Raw genomic sequence first — 18,203 nt, 5'->3', positions numbered from 1 at the left:
AACAAAAACAGGTATGCAAGAGTGTCCAAGATGTACTCCGTTTAGAGATGGTCTTTTGTATTTTTATCAAGGTTATTATAGTTAATCTCAACTAAAGAATAAAAAAATAAACGTCTTTAGGTGACTGAATGAAAATAAATAAATGAAACAACCTTGTGAAATTACAACACATATTACAGGAAATTTCTTTATATTTTCTGAAAATGTGAAATAGATGCAGCAATTTACTGGAACACATGTAAACATAAGTGGTGATGATCTGAACCAAAAATTTCAAATTTGGATTTGTGAGTCTGTAAGACCGGTTTCCACTGATTTTCAGTCCAGTTCTTGTCTAATTTGGCATACCTCTGCTTTTTCCCCATTTCCCTTCTTTAGACAATGGAACGGTGGCCGTCGAGAACTGCTGAGACTTCTGATGCCCCTTCAGCAAACAGATGGATTCAGAAGGACCTCTCAGGTCCCAAGTCAAGTCTTTGCTGGATTTGTTAGTTTTTTAAGAAAATTACTTTTAAACACTGTTCATCTGCAGTAATTTTTTTTTATACCCACCACTCCTCCATTTGTCCAATTTCCTCTAATTTTTTTTAAGGACACACTGCACTAAAAGAAGTTTTTAACTACAAGCTTTTTGAGAATAATCTGATATGTTTGGACACAACACTGTTTCATCCTTTGAGTTAGGTGCCTCTTTTGTGTGTGAATGATTCATAGGTCAGTATTAAATGTTCTTAAAAGATTTATTTCTCACAGGATTTTGGAAAGCATTGAATCTGTATACAGAAATAAAAAAAAAGAAAGCTCCAGCTTTAGTAGGGGCATTGTTTGTGAGTCCAATCATCAGCACGCAGCCATGTTACAATCACGTTTGACACAATTGCTGCACAAACAGAGCAGCTTCATCAGACAGAGGTGGATCCAGGTGTGTAACAAAGCTTTAATATAATCCAAACATGCATTTAACACACTGTCACTTTTGTTTATTGTTTTTGCAACATGTGCTTCAACTTGTTGAATTTATTCTTCCCCATTCTGTTCTTGGCCTTCATGGGTGTTTTCCTCTTTGTGGCCTGCTTTTTCTCAAACCTGCTTCCTTCCTTTGTGTCAGCTTTTGATGCTTTACCATCATCTGTTGCCTTCTTGGCTTCTGTGCCCTTCACAGTTTCTCCATCCATCTTGGCGACTTTTGCCTTTTTTGGTCCAGTATGCAACTCCTTTTTGCCTTGTGAGTTGATGATTGCTTTTTTCGTGACTGCTGTTCCATTGGCTTTGTTTTCTTGCTTCAGGCCGCCTGCCTTGTTGAGGACAGTCTTCTTTGTCTTGTCGCTCTTGGACCTTTTCTCTTCAGGAGCTTCTGTGGCCGCTGTCGTCTCAGGAGCCTCTGCCTTCTCATCTTCTACAACAACAACAACAAAGACAGATGTTACTTAGTGATGAAAGGGAAAATATCATGATAAACGTAGGCATGAAGCTATGACAAAAACTCTTACCATTCCCTGGTGGTGCAGTTGGAATAATGTTGGAGAACTTCTTCAGCTTGGCCACAAAGAATCCATCCATGTTGTGGGAGTGAGAGTAAAATCGTCGCGTGAGTCGCAGAGTTGGATGGAACCTGAACTTTTTGAAACTAAAAGAAGGAAAATATTCATGTTTTATTCAATTTCTTACTTGCTCCTAAAATAATAACACTGGTTATCCAACTTACTTGGTGAAGCCTTCCTTGCCAAAGTCGAGTCCTGTGGGAACTAATTTGACGTTTCTTTTCTTTAAAGCGTAGTCCACCACCCATTCATTCTCCTCCACCTAGTTGAAAAAAATGCAATCACTTACCAAGCTCGTCTGATATTTACTATGTTTGTACATAAATTTGGTAGAAATTCAGAGTTTCCACATACAGTTATTGAACACGTGCAGTAGACCAGATATCCTCCCGATGGGGAATCAGCATTGACTGAGTCGATGGCAGACAGAATCAATTCTTTCTGCAAGTGAGCACAACGATTGATATCCACCTCATCCTGTCAGTGAACAGAAGGGCAAAAAGAAACAAGTATTAGCACACTACTTAAAGCAAACAGACGTGTGTGTATATAAAGACAGAAAAAGTTTCTTTCTTGGTTTTTACCTTGCTCGTCTTCACAGCTGGATCTTTAGCAATGACGCCTGTGCCTGAGCAGGGTGCATCAAGCAGCACTCTATCAAAGCCACCCATGACCTTAAAGCAGAATTCCAACAGGTCAAAACATTGGAACTGTAATAAGGCTTAACCCCACAGATATTGGTGATCTACACATTTAGACAGGATACCTTTGGGAACTCTCTGCCGTCATAGTTGCAGACCACAGTGTTGGTGACCCCCAGACGGTGGATGTTTCCCACCACACTCTTCAGTCTTTCAGCATTGGCATCATTAGCCACTATTACCCCCGTGTTTCTCATCAGCTGAGCTAAGGGTGAGAACATCTGCATAAGGACTCCACTATTTTTAAGGGTGAAATGACAACATAATTTGCAATAAAGGCAATACATCTTACCAATATAGGTAGTCTTTCCTCCTGGAGCTGAGCTCATGTCTAATACCAACTCTCCCTCCTGTGGAGACAGCGCCATGACTGGCAGAAAGCTGGAGGCTCCTTGGAGCATGTAATGACCGGCCAGATACTCCGGAGTTGCACCTAGTTAACATGTAAAGAAGCTGCAGTCACACTCAGCATCCTTAATTGCTTAAGTTGGTCACTTACATAACTTTTGAAACCTACCTATAGGTACTGAGGAGTCATAGATAACCAACCCCACTTTAGACCATTTCCCCAGTGGATCAAGGTTCACTCCTCTGTTGATTAAAGCCTAAACAAGGAAAAGCACAAACAAGTGAATTCAATATGTAAAGACTTGAGTTTCCTCCTGTCATTTAAGTAGTCTTTCCTTTTATGACAACTTGGTGAGTGTTTGAGAAGTTGGCCCCTCCCACAATAAGGGTGACCACAGCCCTCAATAGGAGGCCTATGGCACCGCTCCCTCTGTGCAACAGATTTTAACCTAGCAACCAACATCCAGCAACCAAGTATCAACCAGGCAGGGGATGCATCACATTGGCAGATGTCAATGACTGCTTTTTAGGCTTGTGAGACTTTGCTTCTTAACTCCATAATCAACAGTAAATCCATTAATACATATAATATATATGTAATATTCTATAGATCTTCTTCTGAAAATGCTAACCTAAGTACAGAATTCTTCATCCTGGCTGCCAAATTTTTGTTCAACAAAAACAATTCTATATCACAACAGATACAATCTTTAAAGCAATAAACTACCAAATAGCTAACAGTCATGACACACATTATGTATTTTAACTTGTTAAAACATTCTAAATGCCAATTTTGTCCATGTCTCTTAAGATCAGGCACCTACCTGTGCAAGGTCCCGCCTCCTTGTTTTCAGTGTATTGGTTCGAATAGTGACAGGTCTATGAATTTCATTGGCCTCGAGGAAATCAACCAGCTGTAAGGCAGAAAGAAAATATAATGTTTGGAGTCAAATAGATATTCTCAGCTAGACCTTGCATGTTTAAATCAATGCATCCATGAATTCTTTTAAATCAGGATTTAATGAAAAAACATACAAACAAACCCAAAAAAAACCAAACCAAAACCATGCACGGAAGAAAACACACCTCTGAAAGAGGGAATAGGTCCATAAATTTTTCAATGAGGAACTCGTTGTAGCTGTAATAGGTGCAGAGATCTTTTTTCAGAAGTGAGATGTAGTCTGCTCGGTCTTTCCCCTCCTCTCTTTTTGTTGAGAAATTGCACAGGAGGTCAATGTTGTCCTTTATCCGCTGATAGATTGCCTTCAGGTCTAGAGGCAGAAGTCCTAGAAAATGTGGACCAAAAAAATACGTTTTGATTGTTTGTAGAAAATCAGAGAATTTCTTTTTGCACATTTGCTGCTCTAAAAGACAAAAACTTCACTGAAACTCACCCTCCTCTGGTTTAGGAAGCCTGAATTTATCTTCTTCGTCAATGTTTGTTTTTAGTTCATCTTCTTCATCCATGTCAGCATCAGATTCCTGTTCCTGTTCCTCCTCCTCCTCGTCATCATCCTCATCCTCTTCATCATCGTCATCTTCATCACTATCAGGAGCCTTGGACTTTTTCTGCTTTTTTTCTTTCTTGGCTGCACGTTCAATGGGAAGAAGCTGGAGGTAGAAAAGAAAACAAAAAACAGCTCTAAGTTAACCAGCCTCTGCTACAATGTTCTCTTAAAAATGTAACTGTAATAAGGCCTAGTGCCACTGAAAACAGAATACTCTCCCGATTTTGTAGCTCATAAGTGAAAATTTTCTAATAAAATGAGGCTTCAAACTTCACATTTCCAGGCTGGAAGAATATTTCGTTTCAGCTTCTGAATAAAACTAAAAAAAAACTAAAAAAAAAATAAAAAAAGGGTAAAAAAGGTTAGAAAGAGCACATACATCCTCTCCATCACTGTCATCTTCTGCTGCTTCATCGCTGTCATCCTGAACACCATAGTCATCAACCATGTCATCATCATCATCATCATCGCCTTCATCATCATCATCGCCTTCATCATCATCATCATCATCATCATCGCCTTCATCATCATCATCATCATCATCGCCTTCATCATCATCATCGTCTTCATCATCATCGGCCTCTTTTTTCACTCCTTTTACACCCTTCTTCTGCTGGTCTTTGCCTCCCTTCTTTTCTACAACCTTTTCTTCCTCTTCCTCCTCCTCCTCATCATCTTCTTCTTCCCAGTGTTCATCACTGTCATCCTCACTTTCTTGTTCATCAATCTTGCGCTTCCTCTTTGACGGTTTCAACCATTTGCTGTTCTCATCTGTGAACCCTTTAGGGAGAAAGAAAGAAAGACAAAACTGTAAATATATGTGTATTTATTCATTTATTTCCTTGCTGAAATCATGACACATACAAGATGCATTAATAATCAATATCCATCCATCCCTCCCTCCATTCCCTTTCGGTTTTCCTATCAGGATTGTGAGTGGACTGACGACTGGACCAAGCTGTTAGCAAGCCAGCCGAGAGATGCAAGCTCAAAAGCCTCTGGATAGCTCCAGGACCTCTTCCCAGTGGAACGGGCTTGAAACAACTCACTTAGGAGGTGCCAAAGAGTCTTTCTGGTGAGATGCCCTAACCACTTCAACTAGCTTTTTTCCATGTGCAGGAATAATGGCTCCACTCAAAACCCCTCCTGAATGACCAACCTCCTCACCGTGAACTTTAAGGATGAGTCCAGACAGCCTTCAAAAGGAGTTCATTTCTGCTGGTTATATCACCAATCTTATTCTTTCAGTCACTACCCAAAGCTCACACAACAGTAAACCAGTACAGGAGCTGCATAACTGCTAACGCACCAATACTTCTGCTAGTCTCCTGCTCCTGTCTCCCTTCACTCATAAACAAAATTCTGAGGTTAACAAACCAGTTTCAGTAACTTGGGATTAGACTAACAAGGCCACCTCCTGATCGACATAGCACTGAACCCCTTGGGCCCCTCCTTCAGGTGGTGAGACCCAAGAGGATGAACAGCAGATGCTGCCAACGAGCCGCGGAAACCTCAATCCGGATGAAGTAAAATGTTTCAATCCTTGTTTTTCCATAGAAGGCTTATGAATCACATTTAGTCTGGCTGTTCACCTTGGACCATTATCCCTTGCTGATATTCCCATAATTGCCCTTGATAATCAATAATAAACAACTGCTTACATAGCTGTAATGATACTGGAGAAGGATGGTCCATCAAAACAACAATCTCATGCTTGCATCTGGGCAAATATTTAAATCATGCGTTGACCAGACTGAGCAAAAGTTAATTGTTTACCTTTCTTAGGCTTTTCCTCAGCAACATCTTTGGGCTTTTTCAAACTCTGGATTCTCTTTGCAGCTCTGAAACATTTTAACATGAATTAGGAGCTTGTAAACACATTTGCTTTATGTCATGTTACATCCTCAGTCCACCTCTTACCTTTTTCTGGCTCTACTTGAGAGACGTTTTGATCCAGTGTCCTCTGCAAAGTTTAAATATAAAAAATAACACAATGTTGACAGCGTGTTTTACTAAACCTCCAAAACAGAAACTTTTGACTTGGAAAGGGATAGTTACCATCAGTTATAAACTTGGCCAACTCTGTCTCTGCTCCCTGCTGCTTCCGGGTTTTTTTACCCGGACCTTTCTTCAACTTCTTGGAGGGATCCAACTTCCGACCCATGATTTCCTTCTACACAGACAGTCTGAAAAAGAAAACACAGCAAGAGTGTTTTAAAACCCTAAGACAAAACCAAAAATACAGTATATTTGAAAGAGAGGAGCGTCATTGAAGAAAAAAAGTAAAACTGTTTTGGATGGAGATCTGCGGGAAAGAAAACCGTCCAACATCAGTACAATAAATTCAACTCCAACACAACCAATGCTCTTTATAATTATAAGCAGTGATTAAATTATGTAGTGTTACAGAGAGGGTCTCTTTACTGTTGAAACAGTAATAAATATGTTTGGTTATAACAAATGATAAACCGTTTATTACAAATTCTCCCACTTCATCTGCTGGGGATTAAACTGTTTAAATATTAATGTATGATCAGACTGTTATCAAACAGCCTCGTTAAAAACTTGTGACCAGTTTCACAGCCATTACCTGACCGCACAGTTTTAAAAAGTATACCCTTACAACTCAAAGCTTATCGCCACTGAACCGCTCTTTAGCTGCAGCGCGAATCGCAGCATCGATTCTTCAAATACTCACCAATAAACCGGATACTTTAAGGTCCGCAGACACTAATTATAGTGTGATTGTGGAGCGATGCAGGACGAAAATTTCTACACGTGAAATTTCCTTCAACACGTTGTAGCGTGACATCCGGCGCACAATAGTGACGAAAGGGTGGCGCGCGCAGAACGAGGGCGCTGAGGAAACACGTTTTATTTTATTAAGATAAAACTGACTGATTTTTTACCAAATAATTACATATTCAAAATCTAGTTACCTTCATAAAAACCCCACAAATGAAATTTTTATGTGCAATACACTCACCTGTGAACGCGCACCTCTGCAGTGACGTGTACTTCCTGCGACAGTCCAGAGGAAGGCATCATGGCGGCGGGTAATGGGAAGAAGCGTGGTCTTGAACATTTGGACGAATATGAACCTAAACCAGCCAAACATCTCCGCAGCCTGCACGACCGCATGGCGGAGAGGAGGCTGGTGGTTATTCTGGAGGGAGCGTCGTTAGAGACGGTGAAGGTAAGGCGCTATGGAGCTGTCTTTGCGCGTTGTTGTGATGCAACCCCTACCCGTTTTTAGTGGAAGTGACACCAACAACGATGCTTAATAATAACTTAACTTAAGGCGAGTTAATACATGCTTTTGGCTTGTTTTTCATATTTCAGGTCGGGAAAACATTTGAGCTGTTAAATTGCGACCAACACAAAAATATGATCATCAAAAGTGGAAGAGATCCCGGAAAAATAAGACCAGATATCACACATCAGGTAAACACTCATTCCTCAATAATAATGTACAGCCTTATTCGTCACTTGTGTTTGTCAGTCTGTCACAGTTAACCAGAGTGGAGTTTCATTGCATTTAAGTCATTGCAATTATGTGCTATCAAACATACTGTGCATGTTTGATAGCACAGTACTGAGCATCAAGCCTGTCATTTAGTTTTATTTCTGCATTTAAAAAGTAATCTGGGGAGCAATCCTCCCCCAGTATGAATCAAAGCGCTAAAAGAGCATATTCATATCTTTTTCTCTCTTTCTTTTTTTTTGCGTAGCATGGTTTCTGGGATCTAACGCTTTCCAAAAGTCCCCTTTAGAAATAAATAGATCCTTATGATTACTTTTTAGTGCTCCTTACTCTGGTACTTATTGTATGCACAGTATTGTGGTCTTAATTCATATTAATTTGTCTTAGTCTGTGATATTTATAATCTGTGACATATTGGGTTTTTTTAATAGTTACAGAAATACAGTATCATTGACTCAACATCCCTAACATCTGGACCTGCTCAAATCCTACTACTTAGGAACTATTACAGTGTAACTGAGAGACAAAAACAAAACCAGCATGTTTCATTAGCTGACTTTTGATACTACTGCATCAGTAATATTTCACTAATCTGAATAGTGCACATATATAACAGTATAGTATGAATAAAAAGTACTAAGTAGTGTAAGAATAATATGAAGTAGTGTAAGAAGTACTTTAGGAACAAAACAACCAAAAAAACTATCAAAAATAAAAGTAGGACAACAGACATGAGCCGCTTTTGTGCGCATTTTATTGAGACAGGGATATGTACATGATTGTGAGTCAGTTGCCTTTTGTTTGTATTGTAATACCTACCTACCTGAACTTTTTATATCTTGGCCTAACACTTAATAAGGAAACTGAAAAATGAAACAAAATACTTTGCAGGCAATCTGAAACTAAATTGTAAAATTAAATTGAAATAAAAATCAATACATCAAGTCTGAAATTTAACTAGAGTGTTTTTTCTTATTTATCCTTTATGTCTGTGTTTTCTTATATAAAGCGTAGTGGCATGTTTGTGATGAAGGGCTGTATGAATGGTTTTAACTTTGAACTGTGTATTTCCAGTGTTTGCTCATGCTGATGGACAGTCCGTTGAACAGGGCGGGGCTGTTGCAGGTTTACATCCACACAGAGAAAAACGCTTTAATCGAGATCAACCCGCAGACCCGCATCCCAAGAACATTCACACGTTTCTGTGGCCTTATGGGTAAACTATAACTGTTATTTCTTCTGCATGGATAATACACATACTGATCATGCTGTAGGCATTGTACTTAAGTCTTATTCCCATGTGTTCTGGCTTTAAGTGAGCCTTCACTCCATTACTGTTCTCCTAATTCTTCTTTCTTCTCTCTACTTTCTTAGTTCAGCTGCTGCACAAGCTGAGTGTCAGGGCTGCTGATGGTCCTCAGAAGCTCCTGAGGATGATTAAAAATCCAGTGTCTGATCACCTACCTCCCGGCTGCCCTCGTATCAGCACCTCCTTCTCTTCAGGAGAGGCCGTGTGCCCACGGACTTTGGTACCAGAGGGACCAGCTGCAGTGGTGATTGGAGCATTCGCACATGGAGCGGTGAGAAATATATTGAGGCATTCTCTTTTACAGACTCTTTTAGTCTGTTACAGTTATGTCAAATACTCCTTGTGTGTTACTGATGTCTCTGTCCTTATTAGGTTAACGTGGACTACACAGAGAAGACAGTGTCCATCAGTAACTACCCCCTGTCTGCAGCACTGACCTGTGCCAAGATGTGCTCTGCCTTTGAGGAGGTGTGGGGCATCCTGTGATGGATAGAAAAGTGCTGATGCTGACTGGAAAGAGACAGTTTACTATATGGACTTTATTTCAGTGCACTAGAAATACTGGACTGAGTGTCCACTGATGCCCAATGTTCTATCCTGGTATACACTGTCCTGTATATGTATTCGATGGCATGTGAGCACCATGTGGAAGACACATTGGTTCCTTTTCCATGCAGGAGCATGGCAGTTATTTTTATACCAGTATCAATTGCAGTTTTGATTATGGATTGTTGTAGTTACATTAAAATGTGTGACTAAATAACGACTGCTCTTGATTTGTGCAAAGTTTCACACATAGACAACCATAAACTACAAGATGGACATCGCTACTTTGATGTCACCCACTGATTATAAAGTCCTGCTTCGAAGCATCAAGATAATGTAATGAGAGACAGAATTGACTGTGAAACCACGATACCAGAAAAATACTCCCTTCTGAAATGATCACAGTTTGACAAATGACATAACATTTTATTCAACATGACCCAAGCCTCATGACTCAGCCCATAAACTCATCAAGAGTTTATTAGACTTGACCTCTAAAGACTTCAGAGGTCAAGTCTAAGAGCTGTTTTGCAATTGTCTCCTAGTGAGGTTTTTCAAGTGACGTCATGTGCACAATGCTTTTAGAGTCCATATTGGGTGTCATACAATCACCGGTTGCTAGGGACGTGTATTCTCCAACTGGCTGACAGTGGTTTCTCGAGGTTGCCGGCTCTCCCAGGATAAAATCAGTTGCAAAGAAGGTGCTGCATTAAAAGCACTTTGGTCTGGTTACTAGCAGATTGCCATGGTTGCCTGCAGTTTTAGTTTATCTGCCAGCATTTGCCAACTACTAGTCTAGCAGTAGTAAAACTTGAAAGAATGCAACACGAAATGGCGAATGTTTGCCCTCAGAATAAAGTTCAGCCTCAGTGCTGCAGCCAATATATTTCAAAGGGTGCAAGTTTTACTTTGAAGGCAATAAGTTCATCACTTCCATTCAAACTGCAAAAATGTGCTGCTGATCAAAGCATTCACAAGGAGGTTTATGCTGGAAATATACCCTTTTTCCCTAACAACAGGTGATTGCCAGGGAGATCACTGACAGCCTGTAGGCCTGTGTGTCGGGTACTTTAGCAATCAATGTCCCAGAGACTGCCATCAACCTCCAACAACCACTCATAATAGGCCAGGGAATACTCATTTTTCAATCACAACTGGTGGTTGCCAGGTAGCCACAGACTGTCTCTAGGCTCGTGTGACTGAAGCCTTATTCACTTGATCCTACATTATCACCCATTTAAAATGGCAATCACATGGTTAATGATCACATGTCTGTCTGACCTCAATACATGATATTTTTGCATCCACAGGTATCGCATTCAAGTAGCATTTAAAAGAAAGACAAGTTTCCACTGAAGCTTCACTTTTCAGAACTTGTATCTGAAAACTGTCCATGTTTTATGCGATCTATGGTCTGTACAGTGAAGTGAAGAAAAAATGATATGGGAACACAAACACAACATAGAACTACGTGTATTTCAGGATGCTAAAAGGGGTTCTGTTTATTACTGTTTACCATGAAGACTCAGCCTAGCGGTAGTAGTAAGTGCCTTTCCTCGATCTCAACTTTGATTTTGGAAGCCTTCGTCTTGCTTGCTTTTTATGTCGATTTTGAACTTGGTTTGGTCGGCGTCTCCGAGTCTTTTGAGCCTTCCTCGGTACCTTTCGAACTCGTGCGCCCCTGTTTGTTGCAGGTCTGCGTTTCTTGCCAGCAGGTTTTGGTGATTTTCTTCCTTTGGTTGTCTTCCTTCTTTGTTTGTGTGATTTGGCTGCCGCTTTGCGAGTTTTGCGTGTTAGTTTGTGCGCTGTGACCGCCATTCTGCGAGGCTTGCATTTTAGTTTGGGTGATGTGACCGCCATTCTGCGAGGCTTAGGTTTTAGTTTGGGTGATCTAACTTTTCGAGGTGTTGCCCTTGTTTGGTGTGATTTGCTCTTTGGTTTGGTTTGGTTTGGCTTTAATACTCGTCTCTTTTGGTTCTCTGCTCCTTTGGGGGATTTGCTTGTTGCTGTTTTCGGAGTCAGCTTCAGCTCTGCTTTTGGCTTTGGAGTCTTCACTGGGATCGTCCTTACTTGAATTATGTCTGTCAGCTTCTATTTTTCGGGGGGTAAAAGTTAATGTGACATGAAATTGTTTTGAGAATCTCACTGTAATACTGCAACACACGGGCAAGAAAATCACTTTTTAGCCACAATGCCAATAAGCTACATGCATAACTTACACGCAGCAGTGCTGCATTTAGTTGAACTAATACCAGTTACCAAAGATTAAAGGTGCATTACCTTATGGTTGAGTCTGAATGATGCATTTCTTGTAGTTCGTACAAGTGTCTCGTTGTTAACCAGCCTCTTGGTCTCTATGTTCACTCGCCTGTTGTTCTTGGCCACATCATAGCCTCCAGCTGCCAGCATCTGTTTGAGTTCTGCCATGGAGATGCCGCCTCTGTGTTTGCACTGGGAAACCACACTGAGGATGAGCTGGGAGATGTGAGGCGAGGTTGGCTTTGCGGAATTTGTCTTGGGTGCATTTCCAGCCTCTGTTTGAATCTGATGCTTGAAAAGCCGGACGGGAGTCTCTGAAAAATCAATGAAGAAAATAACATTCAAATCACAGATCAGTGCAAACCAGTTATAGTATAGTACAAATGTCTCCATCCATTCTCACTGTTGTATTTTGTTATGAACCAGCTAAATGTTCAGCATCCTTTGTCCAGTATATCCTCTATCCTTCCTCTGCACATGTCCAAACCTTCTCAGCCTTGCCTCTATAACTTTGTCTCCAAACTGAGCTGACCCTTTTATGTACTCTAAATCTTAACATCTTCATCAACAGCTGCTAAAATGCATAGCCCCCCCACCCATTTTGAACCAGGAAAGACCCTGGAAATAAATTCTGTGTCATAGTATTATTTTTTATTGTTTGAAATCTAAAGCAGATTTAAAAATAATTAAAATCAAAGACACATAAATTCTTAATTTGGATTAATTTAGCTAGCCTCAGCAGTTGGCTGATTAGCTTAGCTTTAGCTGAACCGTCAGGGACTCACTGGGAAGAGAAGCGTTCGCCTTTCCTGTCGCCTCATCCTGGTTAGGGATAGCTCGTTTCAGTAGTCGGCCCAAACGTTTGGCTCCTGCTTTTCCGAGGCCTTTCCCAGCTGGAGTTTTAGAAGGTCTTTCTATCTGTTTTATCACCTTCAAATGTGTGTTTTCTTCTGACTTCTCGCTCGCACCATTTCCCAGTGCACTCAGCTGCGTGGAGTTTGTAACAGTGGCTTTCCTCCGCATTTTTTGAGGTTTACACACTATTTCATAATTAAGGAAGAAATCTGAAATGATGGAAACTCCTCTACTGAGTTTCACTGACAGGTATTGGTCAGAGTTTAAAATAGGAATGCTGATTTTGTGACATTTTGAAAAATAACAGTTCTTCAGTTGCTGGTCCAGAGCCTTAACTGAGTCAGGAAGTTATTCAAAATAATTGATGGGTCCACTCAAGTATCAATAAGTAGGTTTTTTTGACTACTTTATTTTGAGTGCATGCATTTGATGAAAATAGACATTACATGACATGTACCTATAGGCGATAAAGACAAATAAATGATAGGAACAGAAATGTTGGTGCCTCAGCTTCCCCCCACAGTGCAAAGACATCCCTGTCAGTTTAACTAGTCATTCTGAATTGAGTGTAACTATATTAGCCCTATGATGGACTGGAAGACTGTGAAGGGTATATGCTGCCTCTCATCTCATAAGAGTTGGAATTGCCTCCAGCACCCCCACCATCCTATCCTTGGATAAGCAGTTGGATGGAAAAGTACAATAAACACAAACACTGATTATCAGCAACATTGTTACTATGAACCAGATATTTTTAGTCACTGCATTTCAGGGCTCAAAAACACATGTTTGCTCACCTAAATGAAGCCAAATGAATTTTAAACCCACTTCCAATTGTAACATTCTGAAGCCAAAGTCTAACTTTTGTTCAATATATTTTGTGTGTGCGTGTGTGTGTGTGTGTGTGTGTGTGTTTGTGTGTAAGCAACTTTGAGCATCAACATCATGGGATAAATCCTAGTTTAAAAAGTGAAATTGCACTAGTTTAATGTCTGTGATGTAGAGCAGGGATGTCAAATGATTTTATATAAGAAAAAGAAAAAAGTGCAATTTTAAAAGTACACCTCACTTACATAATAAAGAAATGCTGCTGTAGTAAATGAAAGAAATCTCTCTAGATGATTCTTTGGGCCTAAATGATAAGAAATAAAGGTGTAAAATACATAAATTTATAACGTAATCATTTTGGTGTAGTGTGAATTGCCATGGGAGAAGAAAAGCTCTAAAATACAGTTAAAAATCTCACATTTTCCAAAGCCATTTAATGGGCTGGATTAGAGTCTTTACTGGGCTGATTCTGGCCCCCAGGCCTTATGTTTGACACCCCTGAAGAGAAACAAGCATTGCTATCCTGATGTTTTATGTGTTTTCTAATAATAACTAGAGGAAATTTTGGGTCATCTTTCTCAGGTCATATTACCATGTGGGACAGATGGGTGCATATGGCTTCTACTAACTACATTTTGATAGGTTCATCTTCTAGCTTTGATTCCTTATATATACAATTATGTACTTCAATTTGCAGAACTGTTTTACATTTTAAAGTTAGTGTACAGAAATCAGAAGATACGCTGCGGGTCAGGTGGGGATATTTTTCAGAATTCATGGATTTTTTTTTCACGTTTATGTTATTTATATGAAGTTTGAGCAAAGATACATTTTCCCACTCATCTCGGATGATTTTATTTTAAAATAAGAGGCCATTTTTGAATTTAACTTTTACTTTTTCCACTCAAGATGGTTAAAGTTAAATGAACAAAATCATCTTTAAGTAGGAGAACTTTGTTGTTCAATCCAATGTCCCTTTTCTGGCAACTTTCATCACTGAAAGCAAAGCTGGAAACAAGGTTTCAACAGTTTTCAAAAAATGAAAACAAACAAAACTAAACCGCTTGCGCAATTATACAACATGCAGACACAACCTAACAATTACAACAAAAGCAAATACATAAATGTGCTTTGGGTTGTAGCCTACTTATGGTAGGTACACCTTTTATGTCAAATCAGAGGAGACTGGTCAGCATGCTTGTAATGAATTCTGCTTGGTTTGAATGGAGCACTGCGGGCTTGTAGGACACAGGTTATATTTGGCACAAATGACTGTGATCAAGAAGGAGGGTTTAAAAGGCATGGAGTCACGGTATGGATCAGCTTCACAGTTAATCTGCAAATAAATCACATTACAGGGAATTACACTCGAGTGTAGCTGGGAGGAAAGCAGAAAAAGAAAAGACAGTAATGAAAGTACATCACCTGAGAAAAGGATCTAAAGAACAAGCGAGTATATGAGATTCCTGAGAGAGACGTGTCATTAGGCTGTTGCATTAGATTCTGATGATAAGCCTAAGAAAAAAAAGGCAGATAACACGAAGACATGTAAACTTGATCTCATCCTTAAAAACAGACACTAAAGCCTGACAATGGATCCTCACCTGCAGCGCTACCTGCAGTGCAGTATACTGCACCCACACCTCCTGTTGCTGTGCTGCTGACAGCGGAAACCCTCCACCTCTGCCTGCCTTTTCTGACACTGTGAGGTAGTGAGTCCACACACATTCACCCACAGCATTCACGGTCTTACTTTGAGACGAAACTGCAGAGATAAATATACATAATATTACTAACAAAAGCAAAATGTATTTTTTGTGTAGTAAATGAAGAAGAGGAAAGTGAATCTCTCTTACTGTCAGGCAGAAGCAGGTGGAGGATATCTTTAGCAACAAGGAAACCAGCTGCACCATAATTAATGGCTCTGTTTACAGAAGAAGTCCAATGCTGGAATTATTTGAAAAATACAATGGAAGGCATTTAATAGTTATTGAGTGAGTGTATGTGTTACCTAGGATAGGTTGGATGGAAAAGTGGAGGTACAAACATTCCCAAGGGAAAGAGGAGCTTTTTACCAAAGAGAAATGGTGTGACAGACAGTCTAAAAGAAAAGTGAAAAGATTAATGCACACTCCAGATTATTGGCAGCTATCAGCTTTAAGCTGACACTTACATATCAATATCCTCAGGCTCGGTGATCAGGACTTCAATGCGTTTCTTCTGCCGCAGGGATAGAAGCTGGACATAGTTGGAGAAGAAGTTTTGGTTGCTGACTATCATCTGAAATTATAGATATTTGAAGGTCAGTGGTTTGGCTTTATTTCTACACTTTTTAATCCTTATTTTCCAAAACCAGTGATGTCAACATAGTATTTAAAAGTTGAGATTCGTGGTAACAGTTTTACCATTAGTTTAATGTCATTATTGCGGCATTAACAGATTTTCTATATGATAAATAAACATTCAATTAAATTTAGTTTTATTTATATAGCAGCAAATCACAACAACAGTTGCCTCAAGGCGCTTTATATTGTAAGGTAAATACCTTACAATAATACAAAGAAAACAAAGAAAATGCACCTCCACACTGAGGCCTCTATAAGGCTTAACCCCAAATTTAGCATTAAAAAGGCTCCATTTCTTTGGAGACTTGGGTTCAGAGAGGAATTCTTGTTCTTGGAGATCTATGTGACGGGGGACACAGTTTCAGCTGCCACAGAGACAGTTTTTGAAATATTTGCAGCTATTCTAAGTCTACATCTACTCCTCATGATCTTTGGATCTCCCTCCACACCTGCTTTAACTATAGGCTATCTCACCTATGTTGGGAAAGTCTTTGAGGGAAATTGTGAGGTCCCTAAATATTATTCAGTGCTTGTAAAACACATGGATAAAGGGCTCACCACCCTGCAACGAGCCTGGGAAACTGACCTTAGTGTAGCGCTTACTGATCAGGAATCTACAGAGTATTAAAAAGATGTCCAGGGAACTTAGAACAAGACTAACTTAGTTCAAACTACTACACCGAATTTAGTGGTCACCAACAGATTATGCAGGGCGAACCTCATACAGACCCCCGAATGCTGGAAATGTCCGACTGGGGTGGGCACATTGACCCACATGATTTGCAGCTGTCCTAAATCACCAAATTTTTGGACAGAGATTCACAAATTTGTTTAATCCCTTTTTGCCAACACTATTAAATCTAGGGAATCCATCACCCTTCAAAAATCTTCCACCTAATGTTGCCGAACAGGTGCAGACTGCATTGATGTTGGGGCGTAAGCTCATTATTTTCCAGTGGAGGGCCCTTTCCACACCACCTGTCACTCTGTGGTATAATAAAACTAAAAACTAATAGAACTAGGGAGGCTGGCTCGACTCTCATACAGGCTACTGAATTAAGTGGCGAATTTTCACCTGAAGTGAGATCCAAACAGATCAAATTAAAACTTAGATGGACATTGGGATCCTAAAGAGTTCTCTCTGACAGCACTGAGTGAGATATAGTTTAAGTCCCACATAGATAAATGCCATCAAGACATTAAACCAAGAGGTTTTTGATGTACCTCCGAAAAAAGCAGGTCAAGCTTGGCTTCACTAGAGGGCTCCTTTGTAGTCCATAGTTTTGGAATTGCAGAATCAACCTGCAGAATCGTTTAACAAATATCAAACTTAAAAATCGTTCGTTTCTGAAGAAATTAAAAAAAGAAAACAAATTCTTCACTCGTTACCTTTTCCATGACAAGCTGACGAGATGTCTGATCTGTCCACTCAAACTCATTTAGTTTGGACTTGAAGGAGTGAAAAACACTTTGAATAATCTTCTCTGCCTATTGGAGAGTTAAATGACAGATTATCAGACAGAACCTTTTCTCTCTATTGAATTCATTAGGTCTCAAGATGTCTCCTCACCTCCTTCTGTGCTGTCACTTTACTGAGAAGATGTGTGAGAACTGAATCAAATCCTCTCTCAGTTTCCAGCACACAGTGTTTCCAGCGAGGAGCTTCCTGGTGGAAAGCCAAAATATAAAGATATTACAGTAACCAATCAATTCACAGATCCAGTTTTTCTTTCCTCTGTAGCATATTCGGCTAACCTCTTCACTGTTACCCAAAGCCATAGAAAAGTTCTTTGCTGTTTCAAAAAATCTGGAGTCCATGGCAGGCATCAGGGTGTGCAGCAGATTGAGGACCATAAAAGTATGAAGGGGAGCGCTGAGTGGAAACAAATGACCCAGCAACAAAGATAAGCATGAAAAAGAGAAAGGATGTGCTTGTCATTTTTATGTCACTTTACAGTACCTGTTGCTCAGTTCAGGCTTGTTCTGCCATTTGATGATGGTGTTGGACATCTGCACGATGTAGGGTAAGTTATGCAGAAGGACATCGTCATCTGCGCTGAGGGGCAGGGGATGGAAAGCAGCCTGGAGGCAGCCCAACCAATCAATAGCAGGGGCTTGTCTCTGTAGGGACATTTCCATATAAAAAATACTGTTATCACATGTATCCAGACAACAGGTACTCAAAGTGTTGTTGTTGTTTTTTAAATTAAATGTATTTATTGTTTAATTTCAGTTTAAGTGTGAGCATGATGATTCTCTGCCTCTATGTGCTCGCTAAGTGATGGACTGGTGACCTCTGCAGGGTATTAAGGTGTTTAGAACATACAAAAACTTGACTCAAGTTAATGTGGACCAAATATCACTAAACACATGCACTATAGCATCCTTTCTGTACAGTCCTATTTATGTATTTGCATTTTTGCTAAAATATAGTTGTCATTGTTTTTCTAGTTAATTTGTAGGTACGTTTTACTAACTA

The 18,203-nt window shown here is 39.9% G+C and overlaps 4 protein-coding genes and 1 long non-coding RNA gene across 7 annotated transcripts in view; 2 read left to right on the top strand and 3 right to left on the bottom strand.

Annotated features, from left to right (window-relative positions):
* Nucleotides 1-721: 721 nt before the first annotated feature.
* On the bottom strand, nt 722-6,908 carry nop2 (NOP2 nucleolar protein homolog (yeast)). Its single transcript, XM_085471608.1, has 16 exons — nt 6,797-6,908; nt 6,157-6,284; nt 6,019-6,061; nt 5,875-5,939; nt 4,478-4,878; nt 3,985-4,201; nt 3,677-3,876; nt 3,415-3,504; nt 2,760-2,847; nt 2,535-2,675; nt 2,308-2,447; nt 2,126-2,215; nt 1,896-2,018; nt 1,706-1,803; nt 1,491-1,627; nt 722-1,396 (listed from the first exon to the last, which is right to left on the bottom strand). Exons 2-16 carry the CDS (start codon nt 6,260-6,262, stop codon nt 981-983), a joined length of 2,355 nt encoding a protein of 784 aa, XP_085327734.1. The 5' UTR covers nt 6,263-6,284; nt 6,797-6,908; the 3' UTR covers nt 722-980.
* A 194-nt stretch (nt 6,909-7,102) lies between these two features.
* Nucleotides 7,103-9,648, top strand: emg1 (EMG1 N1-specific pseudouridine methyltransferase). The gene is made up of 5 exons (XM_085471616.1): nt 7,103-7,294; nt 7,441-7,542; nt 8,657-8,798; nt 8,957-9,162; nt 9,264-9,648. Exons 1-5 carry the CDS (start codon nt 7,145-7,147, stop codon nt 9,375-9,377), a joined length of 714 nt encoding a protein of 237 aa, XP_085327742.1. The 5' UTR covers nt 7,103-7,144; the 3' UTR covers nt 9,378-9,648.
* A 1,246-nt stretch (nt 9,649-10,894) lies between these two features.
* LOC146698796 (uncharacterized) lies at nt 10,895-12,847 on the bottom strand. The gene is made up of 3 exons (XM_085471618.1): nt 12,482-12,847; nt 11,718-12,010; nt 10,895-11,528 (listed from the first exon to the last, which is right to left on the bottom strand). The coding sequence occupies exons 1-3, from the start codon at nt 12,717-12,719 to the stop codon at nt 10,968-10,970; spliced, it is 1,092 nt and encodes a 363-aa protein (XP_085327744.1). The 5' UTR covers nt 12,720-12,847; the 3' UTR covers nt 10,895-10,967.
* A 93-nt stretch (nt 12,848-12,940) lies between these two features.
* Nucleotides 12,941-18,203, bottom strand: part of kel (Kell metallo-endopeptidase (Kell blood group)) — an 8,618-nt gene continuing 3,355 nt past the window's right edge. The window contains exons 8-18 of one of the 2 annotated variants that reach the window (XM_085471609.1): nt 17,685-17,845; nt 17,480-17,597; nt 17,295-17,390; nt 17,114-17,212; nt 16,949-17,026; nt 15,553-15,659; nt 15,391-15,480; nt 15,236-15,303; nt 14,984-15,144; nt 14,805-14,894; nt 12,941-14,715 (exon numbers count right to left, since the gene is read on the bottom strand). In XM_085471609.1, coding sequence (XP_085327735.1) covers nt 14,569-14,715; nt 14,805-14,894; nt 14,984-15,144; nt 15,236-15,303; nt 15,391-15,480; nt 15,553-15,659; nt 16,949-17,026; nt 17,114-17,212; nt 17,295-17,390; nt 17,480-17,597; nt 17,685-17,845 — 1,215 coding nt within the window. In that variant the 3' untranslated portion in view covers nt 12,941-14,568. The remainder of the gene's footprint in view (nt 14,716-14,804; nt 14,895-14,983; nt 15,145-15,235; nt 15,304-15,390; nt 15,481-15,552; nt 15,660-16,948; nt 17,027-17,113; nt 17,213-17,294; nt 17,391-17,479; nt 17,598-17,684; nt 17,846-18,203) is intronic. The other variant, XM_085471610.1, reaches the window with a different exon arrangement.
* The window catches only part of LOC146698794 (uncharacterized), a 9,697-nt gene continuing 7,110 nt past the window's right edge, over nt 15,617-18,203 (top strand). Inside the window, exon 1 of one of the 2 annotated variants that reach the window (XR_014922719.1) lies at nt 15,617-15,681. This is a non-coding gene — a long non-coding RNA (uncharacterized LOC146698794). Of the gene's footprint in view, nt 15,682-17,961; nt 18,036-18,203 lie in introns of those variants that run through there. The other variant, XR_014922720.1, reaches the window with a different exon arrangement.

The sequence above is a fragment of the Copadichromis virginalis genome, linkage group LG11 (assembly GCF_057382275.1).
Source record: "Copadichromis virginalis isolate Kocher_CV1m ecotype Utaka linkage group LG11, C_Virginalis_male_GT1.1, whole genome shotgun sequence".
Classification (NCBI taxonomy): Eukaryota; Metazoa; Chordata; class Actinopteri; order Cichliformes; family Cichlidae; genus Copadichromis; species Copadichromis virginalis.
The sequence above is the reverse complement of the archived record's forward strand: the minus strand, read 5'-3'. Positions and strand labels throughout refer to the sequence as shown.

Bases quoted from the DNA above. Each gene is read 5' to 3' on its own strand.
- nop2 (XM_085471608.1), bottom strand. From the start codon at position 6,262: ATGGGTCGGAAGTTGGATCCCTCCAAGAAGTTGAAGAAAGGTCCGGGT. The intron at 3,505-3,676 runs GTGTGTTTTCTT...TCTGCCTTACAG, and splicing joins ACCTATTCCCTCTTTCAGAG to CTGGTTGATTTCCTCGAGGC. The intron at 1,628-1,705 runs GTAAGTTGGATA...TCCTTCTTTTAG, and splicing joins GGCAAGGAAGGCTTCACCAA to TTTCAAAAAGTTCAGGTTCC.
- emg1 (XM_085471616.1), top strand. From the start codon at position 7,145: ATGGCGGCGGGTAATGGGAAGAAGCGTGGTCTTGAACATTTGGACGAA. The intron at 7,295-7,440 runs GTAAGGCGCTAT...TTCATATTTCAG, and splicing joins CGTCGTTAGAGACGGTGAAG to GTCGGGAAAACATTTGAGCT. The intron at 9,163-9,263 runs GTGAGAAATATA...TGTCCTTATTAG, and splicing joins GAGCATTCGCACATGGAGCG to GTTAACGTGGACTACACAGA.
- LOC146698796 (XM_085471618.1), bottom strand. From the start codon at position 12,719: ATGCGGAGGAAAGCCACTGTTACAAACTCCACGCAGCTGAGTGCACTG. The intron at 12,011-12,481 runs GTGAGTCCCTGA...TTGATTTTTCAG, and splicing joins GGCGAACGCTTCTCTTCCCA to AGACTCCCGTCCGGCTTTTC. The intron at 11,529-11,717 runs GTAATGCACCTT...CCCGAAAAATAG, and splicing joins CATTCAGACTCAACCATAAG to AAGCTGACAGACATAATTCA.